Raw genomic sequence first — 24,778 nt, 5'->3', positions numbered from 1 at the left:
CTTGTAAATACATCCTCCCGCTGGGGCCGACTTGCTTCTCCGCTCCTTCGCTGCCACCGGGAGGGAGATAGGGGGGATGGGGGCGACGGAGGCACAGGACTGAAATTGCTCTTAGGACCTTCCGGCCCCACTTTCCTTCTGCCTCCCTGATGATGGGGGAGAGGGGTTCGCCCGGGCCCTGGGTCCCCACTCCAGGCTGAGCCCGTGACCCCGGGATGAAGACACCCCGTCACGCTCAGTGCCTTTGGAAAAGTTCCACGGGACCTCGTGGCCTGGCCCGCGGTAGAGGCTCAAGCAAGGTTCGCCCCCTTCTCCCGTCCCCCGTCTGGGCCCGAACACCCACTCCCTTTCTTAAGTGGCCTTGGGAAGGGTCTTGCGGGGATAGACAGATGGGCTGGGGACAGACGGATCGCGGCATGTGGGAGTTACGCCTGGGCCTGGGGCGTGGGAGGGTGGTGCTCTGGCCACCGCCACCATCGGTCCCCAAAGAGCTCCGGCTGCGGGGAAGCCGCCAGGCGGGGGAGAAGGGGCTCCCGGAGGTTCCTGGAGAACAGGCTTTCCTACCATCTCCCCCGCCGCCTCCACCACTGTGGTCCCATTGCGCAGGCGCCAGGAAGACGAGCAGAGAAGGGGGTCGCTCGCTCCGAGTCACACAGCCCCGCCGGTGCAAGGTCTGATCTCGGGGTGCAGGTGACGCTGGATGGGTCTAGGGCCTGGGGTGACTTGGACTTGGGGGCCCTGTCCCGCACTGCATCTCCCGCCCACCCGGGCGACCCATTCCCGGGAAAGCTAGGGCGCCGCGGGGCCCGGCTGTGGGCAGAGCACGCCCCCTGCCGGCCATGGCAGGAATCGACGCAGCTACGAACCCCGGGACCTCGGATGGAGCACCCCACTCCGAATACAGCACCCACCCAGCTCCCCGCTCCCCGGCCGAAACTGACCCCTGATAGAGCTCCCGACGCTGCGCTCAGCCCCAGCTCTGAGCTAAGCTCCAGACTCCGAGCCCCTGGTCTCAGGCTAAGCACCCAATTCCAAGTTGAGCCTCCGACCCTGGATAGAGCCCCCGGTCTGTTTTTCAGACCCCTGCTCCCTAGCGAGACCCCCAAGGATGTCCGACCACCTAGAGGAGCTGTACACATTGCTCCCGACTCAGAATGTTACAGGTTCTAATCCCATCTCTTCCACGACCTGGCTGAGTGGCCTCAGACAGGTCACTTGCTTCCTCTGAGCCTCACTTTCATCATCTGTGAAATGGGACGCTTGTACCCGATCGCAGTGTTGCTGCGAGAATCTGGTGAGTTAATGTACGTAAAGTGCTAACAGTCACTGGCACGTAGTAGGCGATCAGTAAATTTTAACTACAGTATTGTTATTATTATTACCAGATGTGCTGCTAGGCACTTTAAAAGAAAAACAGCTTTGTAACTTCCCTGGTGGTCCAGTGGTTAAGAATCCGCCTTCCAATGCAGGGGACTCGGACTTGATCCCCGTTCGGGGAACTAAGATCCCACATGCCGCGGGGCAACTAAGCCCACTCGCCACAACTACTGAGCCCGTGCGCTCTAGAGCCCACGCGCCACAACTAGAGAGAAGCCAGCAAGCCACAGCGAAAGATCCTGCATGCCGCAACTAAGACCCGACGCAGCCAAATAAATGAATAAATATTAGTTAAAAAATAAAAGAAGGGCTTCCCTGGTGGCGTGGTGGTTAAGAATCCGCCTGCCAGGGCAGGGGACACGGGTTTAAGCCCTGGTCCGGGAAGATCCCACATGCCGCGGAGCAACAAAGCCTGTGCACCACAACTACTGAGCCTGCGCTCTAGAGCCCGCGAGCCACAACTACTGAAGCCCGCAGCCTAGAGCCTGTGGAACAAGAGAAGCCACCGCAATGAGAAGCCCGCGCACAGCAACAAAGAGTAGCCCCAGCTCGCCGCAAGTAGAGAAAGCCCGAGGGCAGCAACAAAGACCCAACACAGCCAAAAATAAATAAATAAATTTATTTTTAAAAAGTTCTAAAAAAAAATAAAGGAAAAACAGCTTCATCAAGACATAATGTATATACCATACAATTCACCCACTTAAAGCATACAATTCAGTGGTTTGGTATGTTACATTATTCATTTTCTAAAATTATGGTAAATATATAATAAAATTTACCATTGTACCCATTTTTAAGTGTACAGTTCAGCGGCATTAAGTGCATTCACAATGTTGTGCAACCATCACCACCATCCACCTCCAGAACTTTTCCATCAACCCCAACACAAACTCTGTCCCCATTAAACACTAACTCCCAATTCCTGTCCCCCCCTCCCCTAGCCTCTGGTCACCTCTATTGTACTGTGGATTCGCGCATTCGAGGTCCCTCATATAAGTAGATCATACAATATTTATCATCTTATGATTGGCATCTTAAACCTATATTTTCAAGGTTCATCCATGTTATAGCATGAGTAACTTCCTTCCTTTTTATGGCCGAATTATATTCCACTGTATGGATGGATCACATTTTGTTTACCCATTCCTCTGTTGATGGACATTTGGATTGTTTCCATCTTCTGGCTATTGTGAATCATGCTGCTATCAACATTGTTGTACAAATACCTGTCTGAGTCCCTGCTTTCAACTCTTTTGGGTATACATCTAGGAGTGGAATTGCTGGATCATATGGTAATTCTATGTTTAGTTTTTTTGAGGAACAACCAAGCTATTTTCCACAGAAGCGGCAGCATTTTGCATTCCCACCAACAAAGTACGAAGGTTCTAATTTCTTCACATCCTCCTGGACACTTCTTATTCGTTCTTTTATTTTTCTCATTTTTATTTTTACTTTTTTTGGCTTGTGGGATCTTAGTTCCCCAACCAGGGATTGAACCTGTGCCCTCGGCAGTGAAAGTGTGGAGTTCTAACCACTGGACCACCAGGGAACTCCCCTTATCCATGCTTATTTGTGGACCTGTAGGTTTTATTATTCCCATGTCATAGTGCATAGGAATTATCGACCCCAAATGCCAATACATAGTGCCCCGGATGAGAAACCCTGAACTCAGGAGAGGGTAGTACCTGGCTGTGGATGGGAGGAGGTAGGACAAACATTCCTGGGTTTGAATCCTGGCCCTGCCACTTGTGCCTGCATGTCCTCAGGCAAGTCACTTCCACTCTCTGGGCCTCAGTACCCTGTCCAAAAAGAAAAAGGGGGGAATGAGATAAAGAGACATTTCATTTATTTTTGCCTCATGAGGTCTGTGCCAGGGTTGTGTATCCGCACGTGCAGGGCAGGACTCCACATACATTGGTTGTCCAGACTGCTGTGGCCCCCCTGGTCCTATAGCCGCAACTGGGACCCAGGGTTGGGGATGCAGGGAGGAAATGGGGCAGCAGGGGAGCTGGGAGCTGCTACTGGGCCCGGTTCCCAGGACTCACAGCTGCATCCTCCGGGGGCCCCAGCTGTCCCCACTGCCCCACCCGCTGGCGGCCTGGAGGCTCTTGCGTATCGCTGGTTTATTCCCACGGACACCGAGGCTAGATCTGGGAAGTCCCCTGGTGGGGTCTCCAGGGTCCGTCCACGTAGCAACTGCCACAAACCTCACCCGCAACCCAGAAAGATTTATCTTCAACCTTGGGTCAGATTCAGCCCGTCTGGGAGGTATAGCAATCTACATGTTTAAGGAGCTCCCAGGTTCTTCTGCTGTAAAGTGTTCCCCGGGGCTGTACTTTAAACGGAGTCCCAGGGGTATAAAGGGGCCTTCCCAGAGCCACGCGGCTGTTCTGTTTTTCTTTTTGGCTCTCTTTCTCTCCCCGACCACCAACTCTCTCTGTTTTCGACTTTAAGTCTCCTTCCTCTCATTTCTTGGACGGGGCCCGGGGTTGGCCTCTCCCCTCGCATCCGGCCCCTTTCGTGATTCCGGAGGAATCTCCCAGAGCTGCCTGGCCCCGCCCCAGGTCCCACTCCTCCCACGCGGCGACCTGCTCCCATTGGACTCTTCGTACATCGCCCGCGCTGCCATTGGCTGAGCCTACGTCTTCGCCCGCCCCTACCCTCCCCCCCAAAGGGTCCCTGAAGGTCCCTTGCGCGCGGGCGGGGGCGGGGCCGCTCAGAGGGGCGGGGCAGTTGGAGGGCGGGGTCGAGCTTCCTGCCCCGCCCCGCCGGGTCCCAGTCCTCAGGCAGGAGTCTCGCGGCCACAGCAAAGCCCCCTCGGAGGCGGCCGGACAGAGCCCTGACCGTCGGACTGACGACGGAGTCCCAGAGAGCAGGTGAGCGAGCGGTGCCGGGGCGCCCCCCAATCTCGGCTCAATCTCGGGGGCCACCTGGCCTCTCTGTTTCTCTCGCCCCCTATGTCCCTGACCCCCCCTTCTGTCTGTTTCCCTCTCCCTCTCCGTTTCTCCCTTTCACTCTGTCTTCCTGTCACTCTCTTGATGTGTGGGTTATGGGGAGGCATCCTGGGTCTGAACTGCTCACCCTGGCTTGGGGTGGTGCTCTGGGACCAGCACCCCCCTCCCCCCAACAAGAGGACTCTGATGGACTCTGCCCCCTTTCACAGTGCAGGGCACCAGGTGCCAGGGCCAGATTCCGGAGCTAGGAGGGCATTCCAGGTGGTGGGCAGCCAGGCCAGAGGCGTGGAGGTGGGAATGAGTGAGACTTCTGGCTGGTCCAGGCAGCCGAGACAGTCAAGAGCCAGGCCCACCCAGACTGGCCACCTGGGAGCTCCCCAGTGGCCTGAAGCCTTGGCCTCAGTTTTGCCAGCTGTGAATTGGGACCTTTGTCGCTGAGGTAACTGGCGGTTGACCTGACCCAGATCTGCATGCATCACTACCTCCTCTCTCCTGGGGGGCTCTCCTGGAGGAGGAGCAGCCCCAGCTGTAAACAGGCCTCTGAGGTTACTTCCTGAGCAGGTCTGAGCCCAGCTGGGGGAGGTGGATGCCCTGGGTGGGGGGGGTGCCATAGCAGGGTGAGGGCAGTTCAGCCCAGTGATTGGGTTGGTTCAGCCCAAGCTCAGACCTCGGAATCAGACAAACCTGGGTTCCTGCTCTGCCACTTATCACTGGTACCTTGAACGAGTGATTCAATTCTCCAAGCCTCAGTTTCCTGTCTGAGGGACATAACTCCCTGGGGGTGAGGGCAACTTCCAGAATTAAATGCAGGAATGTGGACCCTGCAAGTCTCTACCTGGCCTCCACCTCCTCCCTCTCTCCCCCTTACTCACTCTGCTCCAGCCACACAGCCTCCACATTCCACCAACGCGCCAGGCACCATCCTGCCTCAGGGCCTTTGCACAGGCTGTTCCCTGTACCTCCATGACAGGTGCACAGGCGCCAACTTTAAAACATAACAAGTTGCCTAGATGGGCTGGGCCAAGGGACTGCCAGGCCAGGGCTGGGCGGCTGGGAGGGGCGGAGGAGGAGCCAGCCCAGGGACGCTGTACCTATGGAAACCGGAACAAAGAACTGTCACCCCGGCCACGTGAACACCTGGGCTGAGCTTCTCCCACTTGGCAGGCTTGGTGGCCTGGGACGCAGGTGGTGGGTGAGTGCCCAGACCTCTTGGAGGGGGGCGAGTCAGGGACTCACACCCCACTCTGATGGGGGGCAGGGGTCCCTAAGTGAAGTAACCAGTCAGGCAGGTGCAGATTGAAGGCTCTGTAGTATCCCCTTCTGCTGTGTGGCCTTGGGCAGGTCAGGTGCCCCCTGAGCCTCAGTTTCCTCATCTGAGGCCTGGGTAGGGGAGGGTCCTTTTGGTTGCTTGGTGATCTGATGTGATGGGTTCAGGAGGCCTCAGTGTCCCTGTCTGTCAAATGGGGCCACCAGAGGGTGCCTAGGACAAAACTCCATCTGTTGTCATGGAAACAGCCCCAGAGGCAGATGCTGAAGAAACGACACATGCTTGTGCAGGTTCAGTCCCAGGTGTTACAGACTGAGATGGGGACCTAGAGACAGGCAGGACTTGGCCCAGTTACAGAGAACTTGGGCTTTTACCCCAGAATCCCCCACATACACCCCTCCATGAGACAACTTCCCCTGGAATCCCACCACCTGAGGGATTCAGAGAGGCACCTCTGGCCCAAGAGTCCTTGGGATCTTCTAAGGCCCCATCTTCCAGGCCTCACTTTTCCCTTCTGTCCAGTGAGGCAGTGGAGGTTGGGGAGTGTCCACTGGGGGGGAGCCCCTTCCAGAAGGGTTCGTGCTGTGCTGCTGTGTGACCTTGGGATATCTGTTTTTCTCGGGGCCTCAGTTTCCCTGGCTGGACAATGGGGCCCTTGGACGAGATATCTGACTCTGTGCCCCTCTGGTGCTGGGAGGTCATCTATTCATTCAACAACTGGTTCTGAGCCCCTACTGTAAGCCAAACCTGGTGCAGGGCGCCAAGGACCTGGCAATGACCAAGGCCCATCTGGTGTCCCCCACCCCCCACTCAGTTCACAGACTGGGGTTGGGAGAGATGGACATTCATCCAGAAAAGTCATTAGGGTTAGGTGTAATTGCATGAAGGAGTGGAGAGACAGATTGATGGGGAAATTAGTTTAGATGGGGGATCTGGGAGGGCCTCCTGAGGAGCCCTGAGCTTGGGCTGACATTTGAGCTGAAATTCAGTGGCAAGAAAGAAATGGCCATGTGGAGACCTGGGGGGAAGAGCAATCCAAGCAGAGGGCACAGCTCGTGCAAAGGCCCTGGGGCAGCACCATGCCTGGCGTGTTGGAGGAACAGTGAGGAGACCCGTGTGGATGGAGCAGAGTGAGCGAGGGGGAGAGAGGGAGGAGGGGAGGGCAGGGAGGGAACGGGGCAGGTCGTGCAGGGTCTTGTGAGCCATGGGGAGGACTTGGGCTTTTACCCCAAGGGAGGAGGGCTCCCTGAAGGGCTGTGGGCAGAAGAGGGGGAGGACCTGACTTGGGTGCTCACTGGCGCCCTCTGGCGGCTGCTACGGAGAGGACAGACTGTAGGGTGAGAGGGCAGGACCCAGGGGACCAAGATGGAGGCTGTGGGGCGGTGAGAAGTGGGTGGAGCCCGGACTTATGTAGGGGCTGCATCCACATTCCTGCCAGGTGACCCTCCAGCCTCCTCCACTTGCTGTTAAAAATCGTTTACTTGGGAATTCCCTGGAGGTCCAGTGGTTAGGATTCCATGCTTTCACTGCTGTGGGCCTGGGTTTGATCCCTGGTTGGGGAACTAAGATCCTAAGAGGCACGCAGTGCGGCCAAAAAAAAAAAACTTTTACTCAGCTTGAGCCTCAGCCTGTCCTGTCTTTCTCTGTAGAGGAGTGGGATATGGTCTCCCAACATTCATTTTTGCCCACTGGTGTCCCCCCGCCACCCCATCCCAGCTATTTCTTCAGTGGAGATCTGACCACAGTTGAAAGTGTCCCAACTCCCACCGCAGCCTGGCAGGCAGCCAGACCCTGCCCATCCTTGGGGTGGCCCCCGAGGGCTCTGGGGAACCCGGTTTGAAAACCACTGGTATCTTCCCCCCCACCTCAGAAAAGCAGGTCCCCCCTTTTGCCATATCAAAATGGGCACCAACTGTGAGGTCTGAGTGATGGTTGATAAAGGTCTGGAAGCAGTGGGTGCCCTCATGCTGGCAGAGGGTAATAGTGTGGGAACCAGGACCGTGGGGGCATTTGCCAGGTGGGCGGAGACTTGGAGCCCCTGAAGCCACCCTGGGCTGCTGCAGCAGGGGCTGAGGGAGGAGGCCCCGCTGAGGGGGTCCATCAATTATTGACGCCCTTTGTTGTGACATAAAGAATTCATGTGGAGGGCGGGCTGCTCCGTGGACCAGTGGCATGCTGAAGCCAGCATCCGCCCTCCCCACCCCCGCTCACGAGAGCCACTTGCTGTATTGTCAGGAATTTCGCGACCCCGTTGTTAACATCACCATTATTAAAAAGGACAGACCATCAATAAAACTGGAAAAATAAATTTAAAAAAAAAAGACATACTATGAACTTACAGTTAAATACATTATATTTAAAACAAAGGTATGGATGGGAACTCCCTGGCGGTCCAGTGGTTAGGACTCGGCGCTTTCACTGCCGAGGGTGCAGGTTCAATCCCTGGGCTGGGAACTAAGGTCCCACAAGCCTCTTGGCACGGCCAAAAAAAAGAAAAAGAACCCCCCCCACCAAAGATATGGAATATTATTCAGCCATATAAAGGAGTGAAGCCCTGGGACTACCCTGGTGGTGCAGTGGTTAACAATACGCCTGCCGATCCAGGGGACACGGGTTCAAGCCCTGGTCGGGGAAGATCCCACATGCCGCGGGGCAACCAAGACCCGTGAGCTACAACTACTGAGGCCCGCACGCCTAGAGCCCGTGCTCCACAACAAAGAGAAGCCACTGCAATGAGAAGCCCGCGCACCTCAACGAAGAGTAGCTCCCGCTCGCCGCAACTAGAGAAAGCCCGCGCGCAGCAACGAAGACCCAACGCAGCCAAAAATAAAATTAATTAATTAAAAAAGAAAACCCCTTTAAAAAAAAAAAGGAGTTAAGCCCTGAGCCTTGAAAACATGACACTTAGTGAGAGAAGCCAGACACATAAGACCACATAGTGGGTGACTCTTTTTATAAGAAAAATAGGCAAATCCATAGAGGCAGAAAGTAAATTAGTGGCTTTTTTTCTTTTTGGAGTGGTGAGAATGTTCCGGAATTAAATAGTTGTGATGGTTACCCAGCTCTGTGAATATATAAAAACACTGAATTGTACACTTTAAAGGGTGAATTTTATGGTATGTGACATATACTTCCGCACAACTTATAAAAAAGCAAAGGTCAAAAATCCTAATTTCTAATTATTTTACTGCACTTTGCAAGGATCTATGCTCTTGAGGTTATTTTCGTCTAGTGTATCTGTTTGGTGGAGATGGTGAGCAGTTCTGCCCAACTCCATGTTCAAGTTGGAAGCTTGAAATTGGCCGTGGTGAGAGAATTTACACCATGGAAATTGACAAATGCTACAGATCAGGGTTTGATATATTGTTCTGTCATCATCTAATCCGGAGATTGGCCAATCTTTTTTTAAAATTTATTTATTTATTTATTTATTTTTGGCTGGGTTGGGTCTTCGTTGCTTTGTGTGGGCTTTCTCTAGTTGCGGCGAGTGGGGCTACTCTTCGTTGCGGTGCGCGGGCTTCTCATTGCAGTGGCTTCTCTTGTTGTGGAGCACGGGCTCTAGGCGCACGGGCTTCAGTAGTTGTGGCACGCAGGCATCAGTAGTTGTGGCTTGCGGGCTCTAGAGCACAGCTCTGTAGTTGTGGTGCACGGGCTTAGTTGCTCCGTGGCATGTGGGTTCTTCCCGGACCAGGGCTCGAACCTGTGTCCCCTGCATTGGCAGGTGGATTCTTAACCACTGCGCCACCAGGGAAGTACCCAAGCTTTTTCTATAAAGGGTCAGATAGTAAATATTTTTGGCTTTGCCAGCTGTTCTGCCTCTGTTGCCTCTCTTCAAGGCTGTGTTCCAATAGGACATGAATGGGCGTGGCACGTGCTAATAAAACTTTATTTACTTATTTACAAAAACAGGCAGCAGGCCAGAATTTGCCACCCCTGGTCTAACTTCAGGAAATGTCAATAATGAAAATTAAATTTTAAAGGGTGGCATGTCTCTAGCTGCTTCCTTGTGAATAGCACAAAAGCACCGAGGGAATATTCTCTCACTATTCGAAAACTGCCATCGGATTCGGCAAAGAAGTCGCTCACTTGGCTGATAAGTGAGTGAGTGAAATCCGAATTCTCCTTGTTCGTATGAAAGAGACCATCCAGCGACATCAGTGTCAGACTGCTCTCCTTTCTCCGTAGCAACTATAGATTGGCTACTGGTACCAGTTTGGCAAAACTCACCAAGAACACATACTGAGCCTCGGTTGGGTGTGAAATTCACCCGTGCAAAATCCTTTCTTATGTCTGTAAGTTGCATGGGGCACATCCTTTATGTCAGGAACATTTATGGTAAACATATGTATGTACCTACATGCCTATATTTATTTTTCCTGGAAAGCTGGTGGCTAAGAATTTTCCAGCGCTTAGTGAATAGGGTGGGACACAGCATTCACGGTGCACCCGGGGGGCACTGGGGACCCTGGGAAGCAGGATCTTCTGCCCTGTGGAATCCCCATCACCCCCACACCTAGCATCCAACACTGGGAGTGTGTGGGTTGAGGGGCCACCCCAGCGCACCTGTGACCTGGGTTGGATGGGGGGCCATGGGAGGAGTCTCCCCACCTGGGCCTCCCAGCTGGCAGGGCCTGGCAGAGGCCCTGAGACTGGACCATGCCTAGCATGTTGCAGGGACAGCAAGAGGGGAGATGAAGGAGGGGAGGTCATTGATGTGGGGAGCGGGAAGGTTGGTCCTGCTCCAGAGTTTGGGGACAGAAGGGACTGGGAGGAACGAGGTCCACTGGGGCCAGTGCCGTCCACTGCTGTGTGCCCTTCCCCTTGGGGGAGGCTCACAGGAGTGAGCCTCAGTCCTTCTTCCACCCCACCCTCCCTCCAAGCCCACCTTTGCCTGTGCGGGGAAAGGATGCTGTCAAGTCTAGAGCAACCCGAGGCTCCACTGTCTGTGGCCAGTTTGGGAGCTGGAGTGTCCAAAATGGGGATGGGAACAAAGGTCAGAGTCAAAAAGACAAAGTGGGGTTGGCAGAGGGTGAAAGTTTGAGCGTGGACAGAGGGCTGAGGTTCTGGGAAGAATGTGGGGTGCAGGGCAGCAATCAGCAGAGCCAGGGACTCAGTGACTAGACACCCATTTCACAGACGGGAAAGTGTCTCCAGGGGCTGGGGCTTGTCTGAGGTCATGGAGGGGAGACCTCAGAGCTGTGGGAGGGCCTGGACAGTGCCCTCCTTAGGGGCTGTGGACCAGCCTCCTGTTTCCTCCCTGTCACTGTCCTGCCCCAGGGCCTTTGCACCAGCCGTTCCCTCTGCCTGGCTCACGCTCCCCCAGACCCTGTCCTTCCAGCCCCAGCTCCAGGGGCTCCACATCAGAGGGCCCCTCCTGACCACCCAGCCTAGGTCACCTGCCGTCCCTGGCTGTCACTGCCCCCCACCCCCGGGCCTTATCTGTCCCTGAAATTATCCTGTTTATTTCCACATTCACTGCTTCCTGGTGCCTCCCCCTTCCAGCAGGGGCAACACCTCTTAGGGGGCCATTTCGGAAATTCAGAGGGCTTTTTTTCCCCTCCCACTTATGATAATAACAGGATATGCTAGCATTTGGGGGGCAGGGACCAAGGTACTAGGCGTCTGGCCACGCTCAGGGCAGCCCCTGGCCCTCACAACATCCTAATGTCCTGCCAGAAACAGAAACCAATGACTAGGGGTTTCAATATTCAGTGAATTTTCCTGAAATGCAACTCCTGGGTAAATCAAGGGAAGATGGAGCTCCTTTTTTTTTTTTTTCCGGTACACAGGCCTCTCACTGTTGTGGCGTCTCCCATTGCAGAGCACAGGCTCCAGACGCGCAGGCTCAGCGGCCATGGCTCACGGGCCCAGCCGCTCCGCGGCATGTGGGATCTTCGATAGTAAATATTTTTGGCTTTGCCAGCTGTTCTGCCTCTGTTGCCTCTCTTCAAGGCTGTGTTCCAATAGGACATGAATGGGCGTGGCACGTGCTAATAAAACTTTATTTACTTATTTACAAAAACAGGCAGCAGGCCAGAATTTGCCACCCCTGGTCTAACTTCAGGAAATGTCAATAATGAAAATTAAATTTTAAAGGGTGGCATGTCTCTAGCTGCTTCCTTGTGAATAGCACAAAAGCACCGAGGGAATATTCTCTCACTATTCGAAAACTGCCATCGGATTCGGCAAAGAAGTCGCTCACTTGGCTGATAAGTGAGTGAGTGAAATCCGAATTCTCCTTGTTCGTATGAAAGAGACCATCCAGCGACATCAGTGTCAGACTGCTCTCCTTTCTCCGTAGCAACTATAGATTGGCTACTGGTACCAGTTTGGCAAAACTCACCAAGAACACATACTGAGCCTCGGTTGGGTGTGAAATTCACCCGTGCAAAATCCTTTCTTATGTCTGTAAGTTGCATGGGGCACATCCTTTATGTCAGGAACATTTATGGTAAACATATGTATGTACCTACATGCCTATATTTATTTTTCCTGGAAAGCTGGTGGCTAAGAATTTTCCAGCGCTTAGTGAATAGGGTGGGACACAGCATTCACGGTGCACCCGGGGGGCACTGGGGACCCTGGGAAGCAGGATCTTCTGCCCTGTGGAATCCCCATCACCCCCACACCTAGCATCCAACACTGGGAGTGTGTGGGTTGAGGGGCCACCCCAGCGCACCTGTGACCTGGGTTGGATGGGGGGCCATGGGAGGAGTCTCCCCACCTGGGCCTCCCAGCTGGCAGGGCCTGGCAGAGGCCCTGAGACTGGACCATGCCTAGCATGTTGCAGGGACAGCAAGAGGGGAGATGAAGGAGGGGAGGTCATTGATGTGGGGAGCGGGAAGGTTGGTCCTGCTCCAGAGTTTGGGGACAGAAGGGACTGGGAGGAACGAGGTCCACTGGGGCCAGTGCCGTCCACTGCTGTGTGCCCTTCCCCTTGGGGGAGGCTCACAGGAGTGAGCCTCAGTCCTTCTTCCACCCCACCCTCCCTCCAAGCCCACCTTTGCCTGTGCGGGGAAAGGATGCTGTCAAGTCTAGAGCAACCCGAGGCTCCACTGTCTGTGGCCAGTTTGGGAGCTGGAGTGTCCAAAATGGGGATGGGAACAAAGGTCAGAGTCAAAAAGACAAAGTGGGGTTGGCAGAGGGTGAAAGTTTGAGCGTGGACAGAGGGCTGAGGTTCTGGGAAGAATGTGGGGTGCAGGGCAGCAATCAGCAGAGCCAGGGACTCAGTGACTAGACACCCATTTCACAGACGGGAAAGTGTCTCCAGGGGCTGGGGCTTGTCTGAGGTCATGGAGGGGAGACCTCAGAGCTGTGGGAGGGCCTGGACAGTGCCCTCCTTAGGGGCTGTGGACCAGCCTCCTGTTTCCTCCCTGTCACTTTCCTGCCCCAGGGCCTTTGCACCAGCCGTTCCCTCTGCCTGGCTCACGCTCCCCCAGACCCTGTCCTTCCAGCCCCAGCTCCAGGGGCTCCACATCAGAGGGCCCCTCCTGACCACCCAGCCTAGGTCACCTGCCGTCCCTGGCTGTCACTGCCCCCCACCCCCGGGCCTTATCTGTCCCTGAAATTATCCTGTTTATTTCCACATTCACTGCTTCCTGGTGCCTCCCCCTTCCAGCAGGGGCAACACCTCTTAGGGGGCCATTTCGGAAATTCAGAGGGCTTTTTTTCCCCTCCCACTTATGATAATAACAGGATATGCTAGCATTTGGGGGGCAGGGACCAAGGTACTAGGCGTCTGGCCACGCTCAGGGCAGCCCCTGGCCCTCACAACATCCTAATGTCCTGCCAGAAACAGAAACCAATGACTAGGGGTTTCAATATTCAGTGAATTTTCCTGAAATGCAACTCCTGGGTAAATCAAGGGAAGATGGAGCTCCTTTTTTTTTTTTTCCGGTACACAGGCCTCTTACTGTTGTTGCCTCTCCCGTTGGCGGAGCACAGGCTCCAGACGCGCAGGCTCAGCGGCCATGGCTCACGGGCCCAGCCGCTCCGCGGCATGTGGGATCTTCCCGGACCGGGGCACGAACCGGCGTCCCCTGCATCGGCAGGCGGACTCTCAACCACTGCGCCACCAGGGAAGCCCCGGAGCTCTTTTTTGATAGAAATTTGTAGCTACGTGTTCCCTGCGATGCCCTGTATGGGGCAAACCTCTGACAGATGCACTCCATCATTGAGTGCAGTGGGCCTGAGCTTTTAAGGAGGAAAAAAAAATTTTAATACTTCTTTGTGTATTTATTTGGCTGCACCAGGTCTTAGTTGAGGCCCACGGGATCTTCGTTGCTGCATGTGGGATCTTTAGTTGCGGTATGTGGGATCTAGTTCCCTGGCCAGGGATTGAACCTGGGCCCCCTGCATTGGGAGTGCGGAGTCCCAACCACTGGACCACTGGGGAAGTCCCAGGAAAATTCTTTTTTAATCAAACATGTATTGAGCATGTACCATGTGCCTGGCCAGGTGGAAGTGATTTGCAAATCTCCACTTGTGTAATACTTTTCGTTTTTAAAAAAAAATTATTTATTATTTATTTATCTTTGGCTGCATTGTGTCTTCGTCGCTGCGTGCAGGCTTTCTCTAGTTTCGGCGAGTGGGGGCTTCTCTTGTTGCGGAGCACGGGCTCTAGGTCTATGGGCTTCAGTAGTTGTGGCTCATGGGCTCAGTAGTTGTGGCTCATGGGCTCAGTAGTTGTGGCGCATGGGCTTAGTTGCTCCGTGGCATGTGGGATCTTCCTGGACCAGGGCTTGAACCCGTGTCCCCTGCATTGGCAAGTGGATTCGTAGCCGCTGCGCCATCAGGGAAGTCCCTGTAATCCTTTTATTTCTGTTTGTATTACTGCTTGGGCCAAATCCTGATTTTTACATTTTTTAATTTATTTAACTTTTTTTTTGGCCGTGCTGCGCGGCACGTGGGATCTTAGTTCCCCGACCAGGGATCCAACCCTCACCCCCTGCAGTGGAAGCGGGGAGTCTTAACCAGTGGACTGTCAGGGAAGTCCCAATTTATTTAACGTTTTTTAAATGAGGCATAAAATATAGAGAGTAAGGTGCACAAAGGTATAAACTATATACACTTGATATATATACAGTAAGTGTTCAGCTTGATGACATAGAATTCACATATTGTAAAATTCACTATTTTAAAGTGCTCACATTCCAGAACATTCTGCCACCCCCAAAAGAAATCCCATCCCCATCAGCAGTCCTTCTGTGTCTGGCTTCTCTCACTGAGGATTGTGTTCTCAAGGTCCATCCACGTTGTAGTGAGTGTCAGTGCTTCACTCATTTTTATGACTGAATAACATCCCAGTGTGTGGATGGACCACAATATGTCCATTTACCTGTTGGTGGGCATTTGGGTTGTTTCCACTTTTTGGCTATTACGAATCATGCTGCTATGCCCATGTGTGTATACGTTTTTATGTGTTTTTATGTGTACGTATGTTTTCATCTCTTTGGGGTAAGTACTTAGGAGCATAACTGCTGGGTCATGTGCTAACTCTGTGTTTGTTTGAGGAACTGCCAAAAAACTGTTTTCCACGGCGGCTGCACCATTCCTGCCAGCCGCGGATGAGGGGCTCCAGTTTCTCCCATCCTTGCCAGCCCTTTTGTCTGTCTTTTTGAAACGGCCATCCTAGTGGGGGTGAGGTGATGTATCATTATGATTTTGACTTCTGTTTTCCTAGTAGCCAGTGATGCTGAGCATCTTTTCACTTGCTTATTGGCCATTTATATATCTTCCTTGGAGAAATGTCAGATTTTTTAAAATCAAGATATAACTCACATACCATAAAATCTACCCTTTGAAAGTTTACAGTTTTCTGGGTTTTAGTGTATTCACATTTCTTTGTAACCATCCAGCTCGATGACTTTTTACATTATGTAGACCCAGATGGAGACACAGAACATGAAACATTCCAGGGACTTCCCTGGTGGTCCAGTGGTTCTTTAAGACTCTGCGCCTCCACTGACAGGGGGCGTGGGTTTGAAAAGCAATTTTTTAAATTAAAAAATTAGGGACTTCCCTGGTGGTCCAGTGGTTAAGACTTCACCTTCCAATGCAGGAGGTGCGGGTTCGATCCCTGGTCGGGGAGCTAAGATCCCACATGCCTCGCAGCCAAAAAACCAAAACAGAAGCAATACTGTAACAAATTCAATAAAGACTTTTAAAATGGTCCACATCAAAAAAAAAAAAAATCTTAAAAAAAATAATTTAAAAATTAAAAAAAAAAAATTCCAGAGCTCCTCCCTGTACAACCGCCCTCACCTTTATCACCACATATTAATTTTATTTTTATACCAGCGGGTGGAGACAGACGGTACTGCCTGTGGATTCCATTTCAGGGAAATGGGGGCACCCAAATTCTTTTGTAATAAGGAGGTGGCATGGTGTCTAGAAGGCTGGGATCCCTTGGAAGGCAGGGACGGGATCCCTTTTGGTCACTGCTATGTCTCCAGTGCCTGGGACACAACTGGTGCTCCATAAATGCTCACTGAGCAACTGAGTGAGTGTTCCAGATGAGCCCCTGAAGCTTTATTGGGCTTTTCTGGCTTGTGATGATAGTGGGGTGATCTGGCATTTGGTGGGCAGGGGACCCGGACACTGGCCGTCTGGCCGCTGAGCCCCTCCGCTGTCCCTGGGAAGGGCCTGCCCCAGAAGGGCTGCCGTGGCCCCTCCTGGCTTGTCTGCCCTTGGACTTGGATGAACGCAGCTGACAGGAAGGAAGGCTGGGGTTTATTTTGGTCTCCAGCATGCTCCCCTGGGAAAGCAGTCATCTCCCTGTCTGGCTGCTTGGATGGAGGCATTTCTGGTAGAACAATGGGTCAGCGGCTGCTGGGGGGCGGGGGGACACCACTGACCCATTGCAGCTGGGCTGGTCCAGGTGTCACAGGTCTGGGGACTGCCCCAAGGGGAGTAGGGGCAAGGAGTGTGGAGGCCAGGAGGGAAGGCTGCAGCTGCCCCCGCCCCCCGCCCCTTTTCCTCTGTGCTTGGTAGGGTGGGTGTGGGGCAGTACTGCTGCTGAGGGCCCAGGCTCTTCCTGAAGCTGGTAAACAGGACAGGCTTCCCCTCTGAACCAACACGCCCGACCTCAGGACTTGCAGAGTGGAAGGTCAAGGCCCAGAAAGAGGCAGAACCCTGCCTGGGGTCACACAGCAACCAAATAGGCAGAAAGACCTGGGCACCAGAGTCCTTGGGATCCAGGGAAAGGCCTTCTCCTCTCTGAGTCTCAATTTGTCCATCTGTAAACTGGGGAGCTGGACCCAGGGAGTTGGGAGTTCCCCCCACCGGGTTCCAATGTTTGCAGACATCCTTTCCCTCATACATTCAACAAACACTTACTGGGTGTCTGCTGGGTACCAGGCCCTGGGCTGGCCACCAGAGACATGGCGTGAACAAGAAAGATGCAGGGGAATTCTCTGGCAGTCCAGTGGTTAGCACTCTGCACTTCCACTGCAGGGGCCAGAGGTTTGATCCCTGGTTGGGGAAATAAGATCCCACATGACCTGCGACGCAGCCAAAAAAAAAAAAAAAAAAAAAAAAAAGATGCAGCCCTACCCACGTTGTCAGGCCAGGGAGATGGACACGGAAACCAAGGTACTCGGGGCCGTGATGGAGGATGCCCCGGGCACCACGGGAGCCAAGGGGGCACCTGGCCCAGCCCGGGGCATCCAGAAGTCTTCCAGGAGGAGGTGACAGTAACTCTGAAACTTGAATGAGTTTACGGGATGAGTGATGGGTGGGGGAGGGGTCTAGGTAGAGGGAATGGAATAGAACGTTCTAGAGAAACAGAGGTGAGAGGGCATCCTGGAAGCATAGTTATTCCTTGCTGCTGCTCTTTTTTTTCCAGAGAACATCACAGAGAAATAGGTCTCTACATTCAGGGAGCTGAATGGCATAGAGCTTGAAGGTCAGAAGTCCAGGCCGTGGCATCCAGCCTCTTGCCCGGGGAAAGCTCATAGCCTGGGGGACACTCAGGTTGGCCACAAGCTTCTGCCCTAGGATGGAGTTAGTTCTCCCTCCTTACAGCCACCATCCTCCATTTTACAGATGGGGAAACTGAAGCACAGGGCAGTTATGTTGCTTGACCAAGAGGTTAGAGCCAGGAGCAGGCCCTAAATTTCGGGGCTGGTTTTGTCATGGGGGACAGCCCCCCAAGACTCAGGGCAACTCGCAGGAGTCAGCTGGGTAAGGCAGAGAGTGTAGGGGTGCAGAGGAGGTGGGGGCAGGCAGTCCCTGTGTTGCTGTGTGGCCTTGGGGAAATGGCTCAGCCTCTCTGAGCCTGTGTAATTTCTTCTGCAACCGGGCAACCAGCTGAATACAACACTAGGCTGAAGTGATGAAATGGGCACAGGCCGCTCCTCAGGGACTGCCACGCGGCACTGAGTCACCCGCACCCCTGCTCTGCCCCAGCTTGTGTACAGGGTCTGGGGCTGGTGTGGGAGCAGGGAAGACTGGGTCATTCATCTCCAGGCCCGTCCCGACCTCTGTGGGCAGGGAGAGGGCGGCCGAGGCTTGGGACTTCTCCCGGGGTCTGAGCTCACACACAGATGGGCTTTGTCGGGGTTCCTGTGGCTGAGTGGGCACCCACGTGGCATTCCTGGTCTGGCTGGCCTGAGGCTGCGGTCGGGGTGGATTCCCACCAGAGCCCGGGGCAGCAGCGGGTCAGGGCTGGGGGTGGGTCTCAGGCTCCCTCATTCATTTGGCAGATGTTTCCGGAGCCTCCAGAAACACAGTGGTTAAGGAATCAGGCCTATTACCTCCCCTGTGACCTGCGGTGAGGCAGACCACGGAAGAAGCAAAGCCAGCGGGGCAGAGCAGTGATGGGGGACGCCTGGGGTGCTCTGTGGCTCAGAGGAGGTGTCTCACTGTCAGTTTGGCTGTTTGGGGGTGGCTTTCTAGAGGAGGTGGCGTCAAGGCTGAGCTGAGGGATGAACCTGCGAGGGCGAGAGGCAGGGGCTTAGGGGCCAGGGCTTTTGGGGGATGTATATGAGTCCACCAGAGAAGAGGCAGGGGTTTGGGGGCCAAGGTGTTGGGGGATGTATAGGAGCTCACCAGGGAAGATGCAGGGGCCAGAATGAGGTGTGGGCTTTGGTCCTGAGAGCCATGAGGAGCTGCCAGCTGGTTCTTACAAGGAAAGGGCTAAGCCCAGATGTGCAATGTAGGAAGAATTCTGGCGCTGCGGGAAGGAGGTGGTTGGAAGGGGAGCTTCCAGAGCCTGGGGGATCTGGAAGACTGCCATGCAGGAAGGACAAAAGCACAGAGAGAGGTCCCGGCTTCTGTGGTTGGAGGCCTGGTCACTGTTTCCAGAGGGCCAGCCTGCCATTCACCTTGGCCACCTCCCTGGCCCTTTCCTGGGCAGAAGCTGATGCAAGTCAATATTTCTGTATCAGAGGAATCAGCAGAGTGATGCGTTTCCAGAAACCCCACAAATGACCCTGGGGAACCCCCACCCAGGTCACTGCCCCCCTGAATCATTCAGGGCCTGACTAAGGTCTCAGGATGTCCGTTGTAAACTCAGGGGGGTGAGGAGGCCAGGAGGATTGGTACCTAGGCTCCTGCACCCTGAACAGCCCAGGGGCTGGGCTGGGACCCTGTCTCATGGAGCTGCAGGATGAGGGGAATGATAAGCTGGACCCCCCCCCCCGCCGCCCATGATAACTCACCTTGAGCCCCTTCTCAACTCAGAGCAAGGATACAGTGGGTTTGCAGGGCTGGTACCAGGGACCACAAGTAATGGGATTCAGAAGGCCCTTTCCATTAATTTCCAAAATATACAAACAGCTCATACAACTCAATAACCAAAAAACAACCCAATCAAAAAACGGGCAGAAGACTAAATAGACATTTCTCCAAAGAAAACATAGAGATGGCCAACAGGTAACATGAAAAGATGCACAGCATTGCTAATTATTAGAGAAACGCAAGTCAAAACTACAATGAGGTATCTCCTTACACTGGTCAGAATGGCCATCATTAAAAAGTCTACAAATAACAAATGCTGGAGAGGGTGTGGAGAAAAGAGAACCCTCCTGCACTATTAGTGGGAATGTAAATTGTTGCAGCCACTATGGAGAACAGTATAGATGTTCCTCAAAAACTAAAAATAGTGTTGCCATATGATCCAGCAATCCCACTCTTGGGCATATATCCAGACAAAACTCTAATTCAAAAAGGTAAATGCACCCCAATGTTCACAGATGCACTATTTACAATAGCCAAGATACAGAAACAACCTAAATGTCCATCGACAGATGTATGGATAAATAAGATGTGGTACACATACACAATGGAATATTACTCAGCCATGAAAAAGAATGAAATAATGCCATTTGCAGCAACATGGATGGACCTAGAGATTCTCATACTAAGGGGAGTAAGTCAAAAACAAAAACAAATACCATATGATAAAACCTATATGTGGAATCTAAAATAGGACACAAATGAAGTTATCTACCAAACAGAACAGACTCACAGACATAGAGAACAGACTTGTGTTTGCCAAGGGGGAGGGTGGGTAGGGGAAGGAAGGATTGGGAGTTTGGGATTAGCAGATGCAAATGAGCATATACAGAATGGATACACAACAAGGTCCTATAGTATAGCACAGGGAACTAGATTCAGTATCCTGTAATAAACCAGAACAGAAGGCCCTGCCCAGATTTCACCATTACACATTAATTCCTTTGACTTTTTTTAGAAACAAATTCCCTTAGGGTCCCTTGGGTCATCATCTCTTCAGTGTGGATGCTATTTTTTAAACGAGCTTTTCCTAAAAATAGCTTTTGCTATTTTTTTCACAAGTTTCTGCTGTTCTGTGCTCCTGCTACTTGGAATTTCCCTCCCCTAGGCCTTGGAGCATGGGGAACTTCCCTCCTGGGATGCCCTCCCCATTTTCTCACCTGTTCCTCCAGGAGGTCAGCCTCGGCCCTCTTGATCTGCTGGGGTGCCCGTGCTATGTGGGCTCTCGCAGCTTCCCGGATGGTAGCACTTGCTGTGTTCCCAGGGGCTCGCTGGTCGGCTCTGTACACCCAGTCCTGGCACACACAGTAGGTCTGTGGAATGGGCACGCAGGCTCCCCTGGAGATAGGCTGGTGGCGTGCGCCCATTTCCCGGATTGGGAAGACGGTGGTCGCCAACGTTAGCGGCCTGCCCAGGCAAGCCCCTGGCAGCCGGGCCATGCGGGCTGACGGCGGGTCTGTGTCCCCACCCCCGCGCAGGGCGGATGGACACCTTCAGCACCAAGAGCCTGGCCCTCCAGGCCCAGAAGAAGCTCCTGAGCAAGATGGCATCCAGGGCGGTGGCGGCCGCGTTCATCGACGACACCAGCAGCGAGGTGCTGGACGAGCTGTACCGCGCCACCAAGGAGTTCACCCGCAGCCGCAAGGAGGCCCAGAAGGTGGTCAAGAACCTGGTCAAGGTGGCCGTGAAGCTGGGCGTCCTGCTGCGCAGCGGGCAGCTGGGCGGCGAGGAGCTGGCGCGGCTGCAGCGCTTCCGGCAGCAGGCGCGCCGCCTGGCCATGACCGCTGTCAGCTTCCACCAGGTGGACTTCACCTTCGACCGGCGCGTCCTGGCCGCCGCCCTGCTCGAGTGCCGGGACCTGCTGCACCAGGCGGCGGGCGCGCACCTGACTGCCAAGTCCCACGGCCGCATCAACCACGTGTTCGGCCACTTGGCTGACTGCGACTTCCTCGCCACGCTCTACGGCCCGGCTGAGCCCTACCGCTCCCACCTGCACAGGATCTGCGAGGGTCTCACCCGGCTGCTGGATGAGGAGAGCATATGACCTCCGACCTGACCTCCGACCTCCTTGCTCCCGCGTCACGCTGGGGGCGGGGCTTGCGGGGGCGGTTTTAACCTCTTTTTTCCCAGTCTGACTCTGGCCCAAACCACGCCCCCACCACACACGCACACGCACACACATGCACGCACGCACGCACACGCCTCTGCAGCTCTAAAGACCCAGGTACACACACACGTACACACACACACACACGCCTCTGCAGCTCTAAGGACCCAGGTCGACACACACACACACACACACACACACACACACACGCCTCTGCAGCTCTAAGGACCCAGGTCCACACACACACACACGCCTCTGCAGCTCTAAGGACCCAGGTCACCTCTCCTCCTCCGGCCCAGTCTCCGTGGGGAGAGGAACTCAGCGTGGAGCCCGGCATGGCCTGCCTGTGCCAGCGGCCTCCCGGGGCACTTGGAGACCACTGTCTTCTCCGGCGCACCGTCTGCACAATAACCCTTGAGCCACCGGTCTGAACCCCTCAAATCACTTGGTGTCTCTGACAGCTGGCAGTTTCCCACTTCATAATGTTGCCTGGGCTTTTGCATTCCCGCAGAGAGGGTCATGGGGAACCAGGAGAAAGGGAGTATTACACAGTGAGCTATTCCCCCGCCCCAAGTTCCTCGAAGTCCTAAGCCCCAGGGCCTCTGAATATGACCTTATTTAGAAATAGGGTGATTACAGATGTAATTAGTTGAGTTCATACTGGAGCGGGGGTGGCAAATCCACTCTGAGTGGTGTGCTTATGAGAAGGGGACATTTGGACACAGACTCAGAGGACAATGCTATATGAAGGTGGCGGTAGAGACTGGGGGGAGGTGTCTGCACGACAAGGAACACCAAGGACTGCCAGCCACCACCAGAAGCTGGGAGAGAGCCTGGAACAGCCCTCAGAGGGAACCAGCCCCGCCGACCCCTTGATCTCAGGCCTCCAGAGGTGAGAGCAAACAAGCTTCTGTTGTTTCAGCCTCCCAGGCTGGGGTACTTTGTTCCGCAGACCAGGAAATGGGCCCTGGGAGCCACGCGAGGGCCGCAGTGGGTGCAGGTGTGTCAGTGAGGACGCCTCCTCCCTCTGGTCGGCGTCGTGGCCCAGACTCCCACGTCGGAGAGGAACGGAGTGCGCCCCCGATGCAGGGCGTCAGGGGAAAGCTGTCTGAGATAAGTGCATGTATTTAAATGATGATTTCATATTTGGAAAACAAACACACAAATAATTGTTTTTATAAGACAGGCCTCAGAAACTGCTCAACAACTCTTGACTTTGGTGACGCTGGTGCGGCGATTCTTAACTTGGGGCATGGATGGACACGTTGGGGTGTGGGAGCGTATTTGTGATTTGTCAGAAGTGGGCATGGGTTTTAAAAGACTGCGAAACCCGGCTGCAGGTCTGGCCATGTCAGGGCCGGGAAGGTTATTTTGGGCACTCGGGGGGAGGGGGGGAACGATGTCTATTTTTGCAGAACCTGGTCTGTTTAGGGCAAAGACTGCAAACAGGAGGCCTGCAGGCCTTATTAGGCAAGGAGATGGGTTTGCTTAGCCCCATCCAGTGTTTGAGACATTTGGAATTAGTTGCCAACACTTAAAACCAAGGAAATTGCACGTCCCGATCTTGATCTTGGCATTTCTCTAGAAAACGCGCCTGCACTGCCCAGTGGTGAAGCTGCATAGAGGTTGCCTGTCTTTGCCACAGTCCCCACCACTCCCTTTTGCCTCTCCACGGCATGCGGGGCTGGCTGATAGATTGGGACCCCAGATTCAGGGCAGCATTTCTCTGTTTGGTTTCTGCTGCTCTGAAAAAGTCAAAGGCTTTCACTCAGGAGCCAGCTGTTCCTACCTCTGCCCTCCCTCCACTTCCAAGGCAAACTTTCCCTCTTATCTTGGGTCAAAAGACATCTTCAAATGAACAATCGTGCATTTTGATTACGCCGAGAAGCCCCACATGAAATCCTTTGCCCTCTGCTCTGCTGGCATATATCCATGTGATAAGGCTTTGTACCTGTCTGGACTCTTTTCATACACTTGAGATTTAATTTAAAAAAACCAAAGAGCGCTACAAAACTATGTAAATAAAAGCATCTGACAGTTTGCTCTCACCCACCTAGGGTTTTGCCTTTTGAATCAAGGTTGCACATAAACGTCACACACCCGCAGCCTGTTGGCAGGTTTGATTCCCGCTGCGTTGGATGACAGACTAGCAGACTAGCAGGGGTGGCAGAGCTTGGCTTCTGCAGCCCAAACAGGGCTCAGTCCAGCTCCTCATCATGACCAAAGGTCCTGGGGCCGGGCAGCTTCGCTCACCAGAAAGCTCCATAAAGGCACATGCACACATCACATGGAGTAAAGGGGAAGCTTCTCTGTGTCCAGAGGTGCCCTGCTGTGTCCCAGCACATTGCACCTACCGCTCTGCATCCCTGCTGGCGCCCAGTACTTGGAAGTGGTAAGTGACTCCAGGCTGACCATAGAAGAATCAATATGCCTCTCAGCCAGGGTCTGGCCCTCACGCGCCTCAGGGCCCAGGGTGCACCATTGTCTCCGCCTGTGTCCAGCTGCCTGGTTTTTGCAGGAGGCCCTGGGCAATCATCTCCTGGGCCCTGTTGAGAACTGCAGGTCGCCGTGCTCGCTGGAGCGAGCCTCCCCGAGGACGTATGTGCCTCCAGAGCTGCTCACGAGGTGTGGTGCAGATCGTGTGCGCTTGACCACTGAGGCTGCTGGTGCCCCGCCCCTGCCCCGAGTACCGTGGGCCCAAGGTCCCCCTCGGTGATTCTGAGAACAGCTGTTCATCTTGCTCGCGCCTCTCTCTGGAGCCATTCCTACACCAGCACCGCTGAGGCCCGGGGCAGGCGGGGTCACAGCAGCACCGGGCTCCTGGGTGGCATGAGGGATGGCCAGGTGAGTGACAGGAACAGAGAGGCCTCAGTCGACCCAACGTGGTGATTCTGATCATCAAGGACCCGCTTCATGGCTGCACGGTTTCTTTCCTCACAGTCAAGAGGTCAGGGTGACAGTCCAGTGGGGGTCAGATCCCAGGCCCTGCTGTTGGGAGACCAGGCTCCCCTGAGTGGCTGAGGCCTTTGGGGCTACCGTTTATTTATTTTGGTTTGCTTGCGGGTTTTTGTTTCTTTTTTAAAGTCACCGAGCTGCAATCCGACCTCAAAAAAAATAAGCAGAGCCAACCACAGGATGCAGAAGAGCAGGTCTGCCCTGGAGCGCTCACCCTCTGCTGGGCATGGCCCCATGGGCTCGGTGAGGTCCAGCTGCCTCGGGACCGGCAAGTCTGCGCCTGCAGAAAAGGCCCTGTGCCCAGGGCGATGCAGCTAACCCATCTCCAGCAGCGAAGGGAAGTAGGGGCCCCCAGCCCCACGTGCCCAGCCAGGTGGGCAC

The 24,778-nt window shown here is 54.2% G+C and overlaps 1 protein-coding gene across 1 annotated transcript; it reads left to right on the top strand.

The window, feature by feature from the left end:
• Positions 1-4,144: 4,144 nt before the first annotated feature.
• Positions 4,145-24,703, top strand: TNFAIP8L1 (TNF alpha induced protein 8 like 1). Its single transcript, XM_024134079.3, has 2 exons — positions 4,145-4,253; positions 20,814-24,703. Exon 2 carries the CDS (start codon positions 20,819-20,821, stop codon positions 21,377-21,379), a length of 561 nt encoding a protein of 186 aa, XP_023989847.1. The 5' UTR covers positions 4,145-4,253; positions 20,814-20,818; the 3' UTR covers positions 21,380-24,703.
• The last annotated feature ends 75 nt before the right edge of the window (positions 24,704-24,778 follow it).

Source organism: Physeter macrocephalus, unplaced genomic scaffold, assembly GCF_002837175.3.
Source record: "Physeter macrocephalus isolate SW-GA unplaced genomic scaffold, ASM283717v5 random_24, whole genome shotgun sequence".
In the NCBI taxonomy this organism is placed as follows: Eukaryota; Metazoa; Chordata; class Mammalia; order Artiodactyla; family Physeteridae; genus Physeter; species Physeter macrocephalus.
Note: the sequence above shows the minus strand (reverse complement) of the source record. Positions and strands in the feature narration are given on the sequence as shown.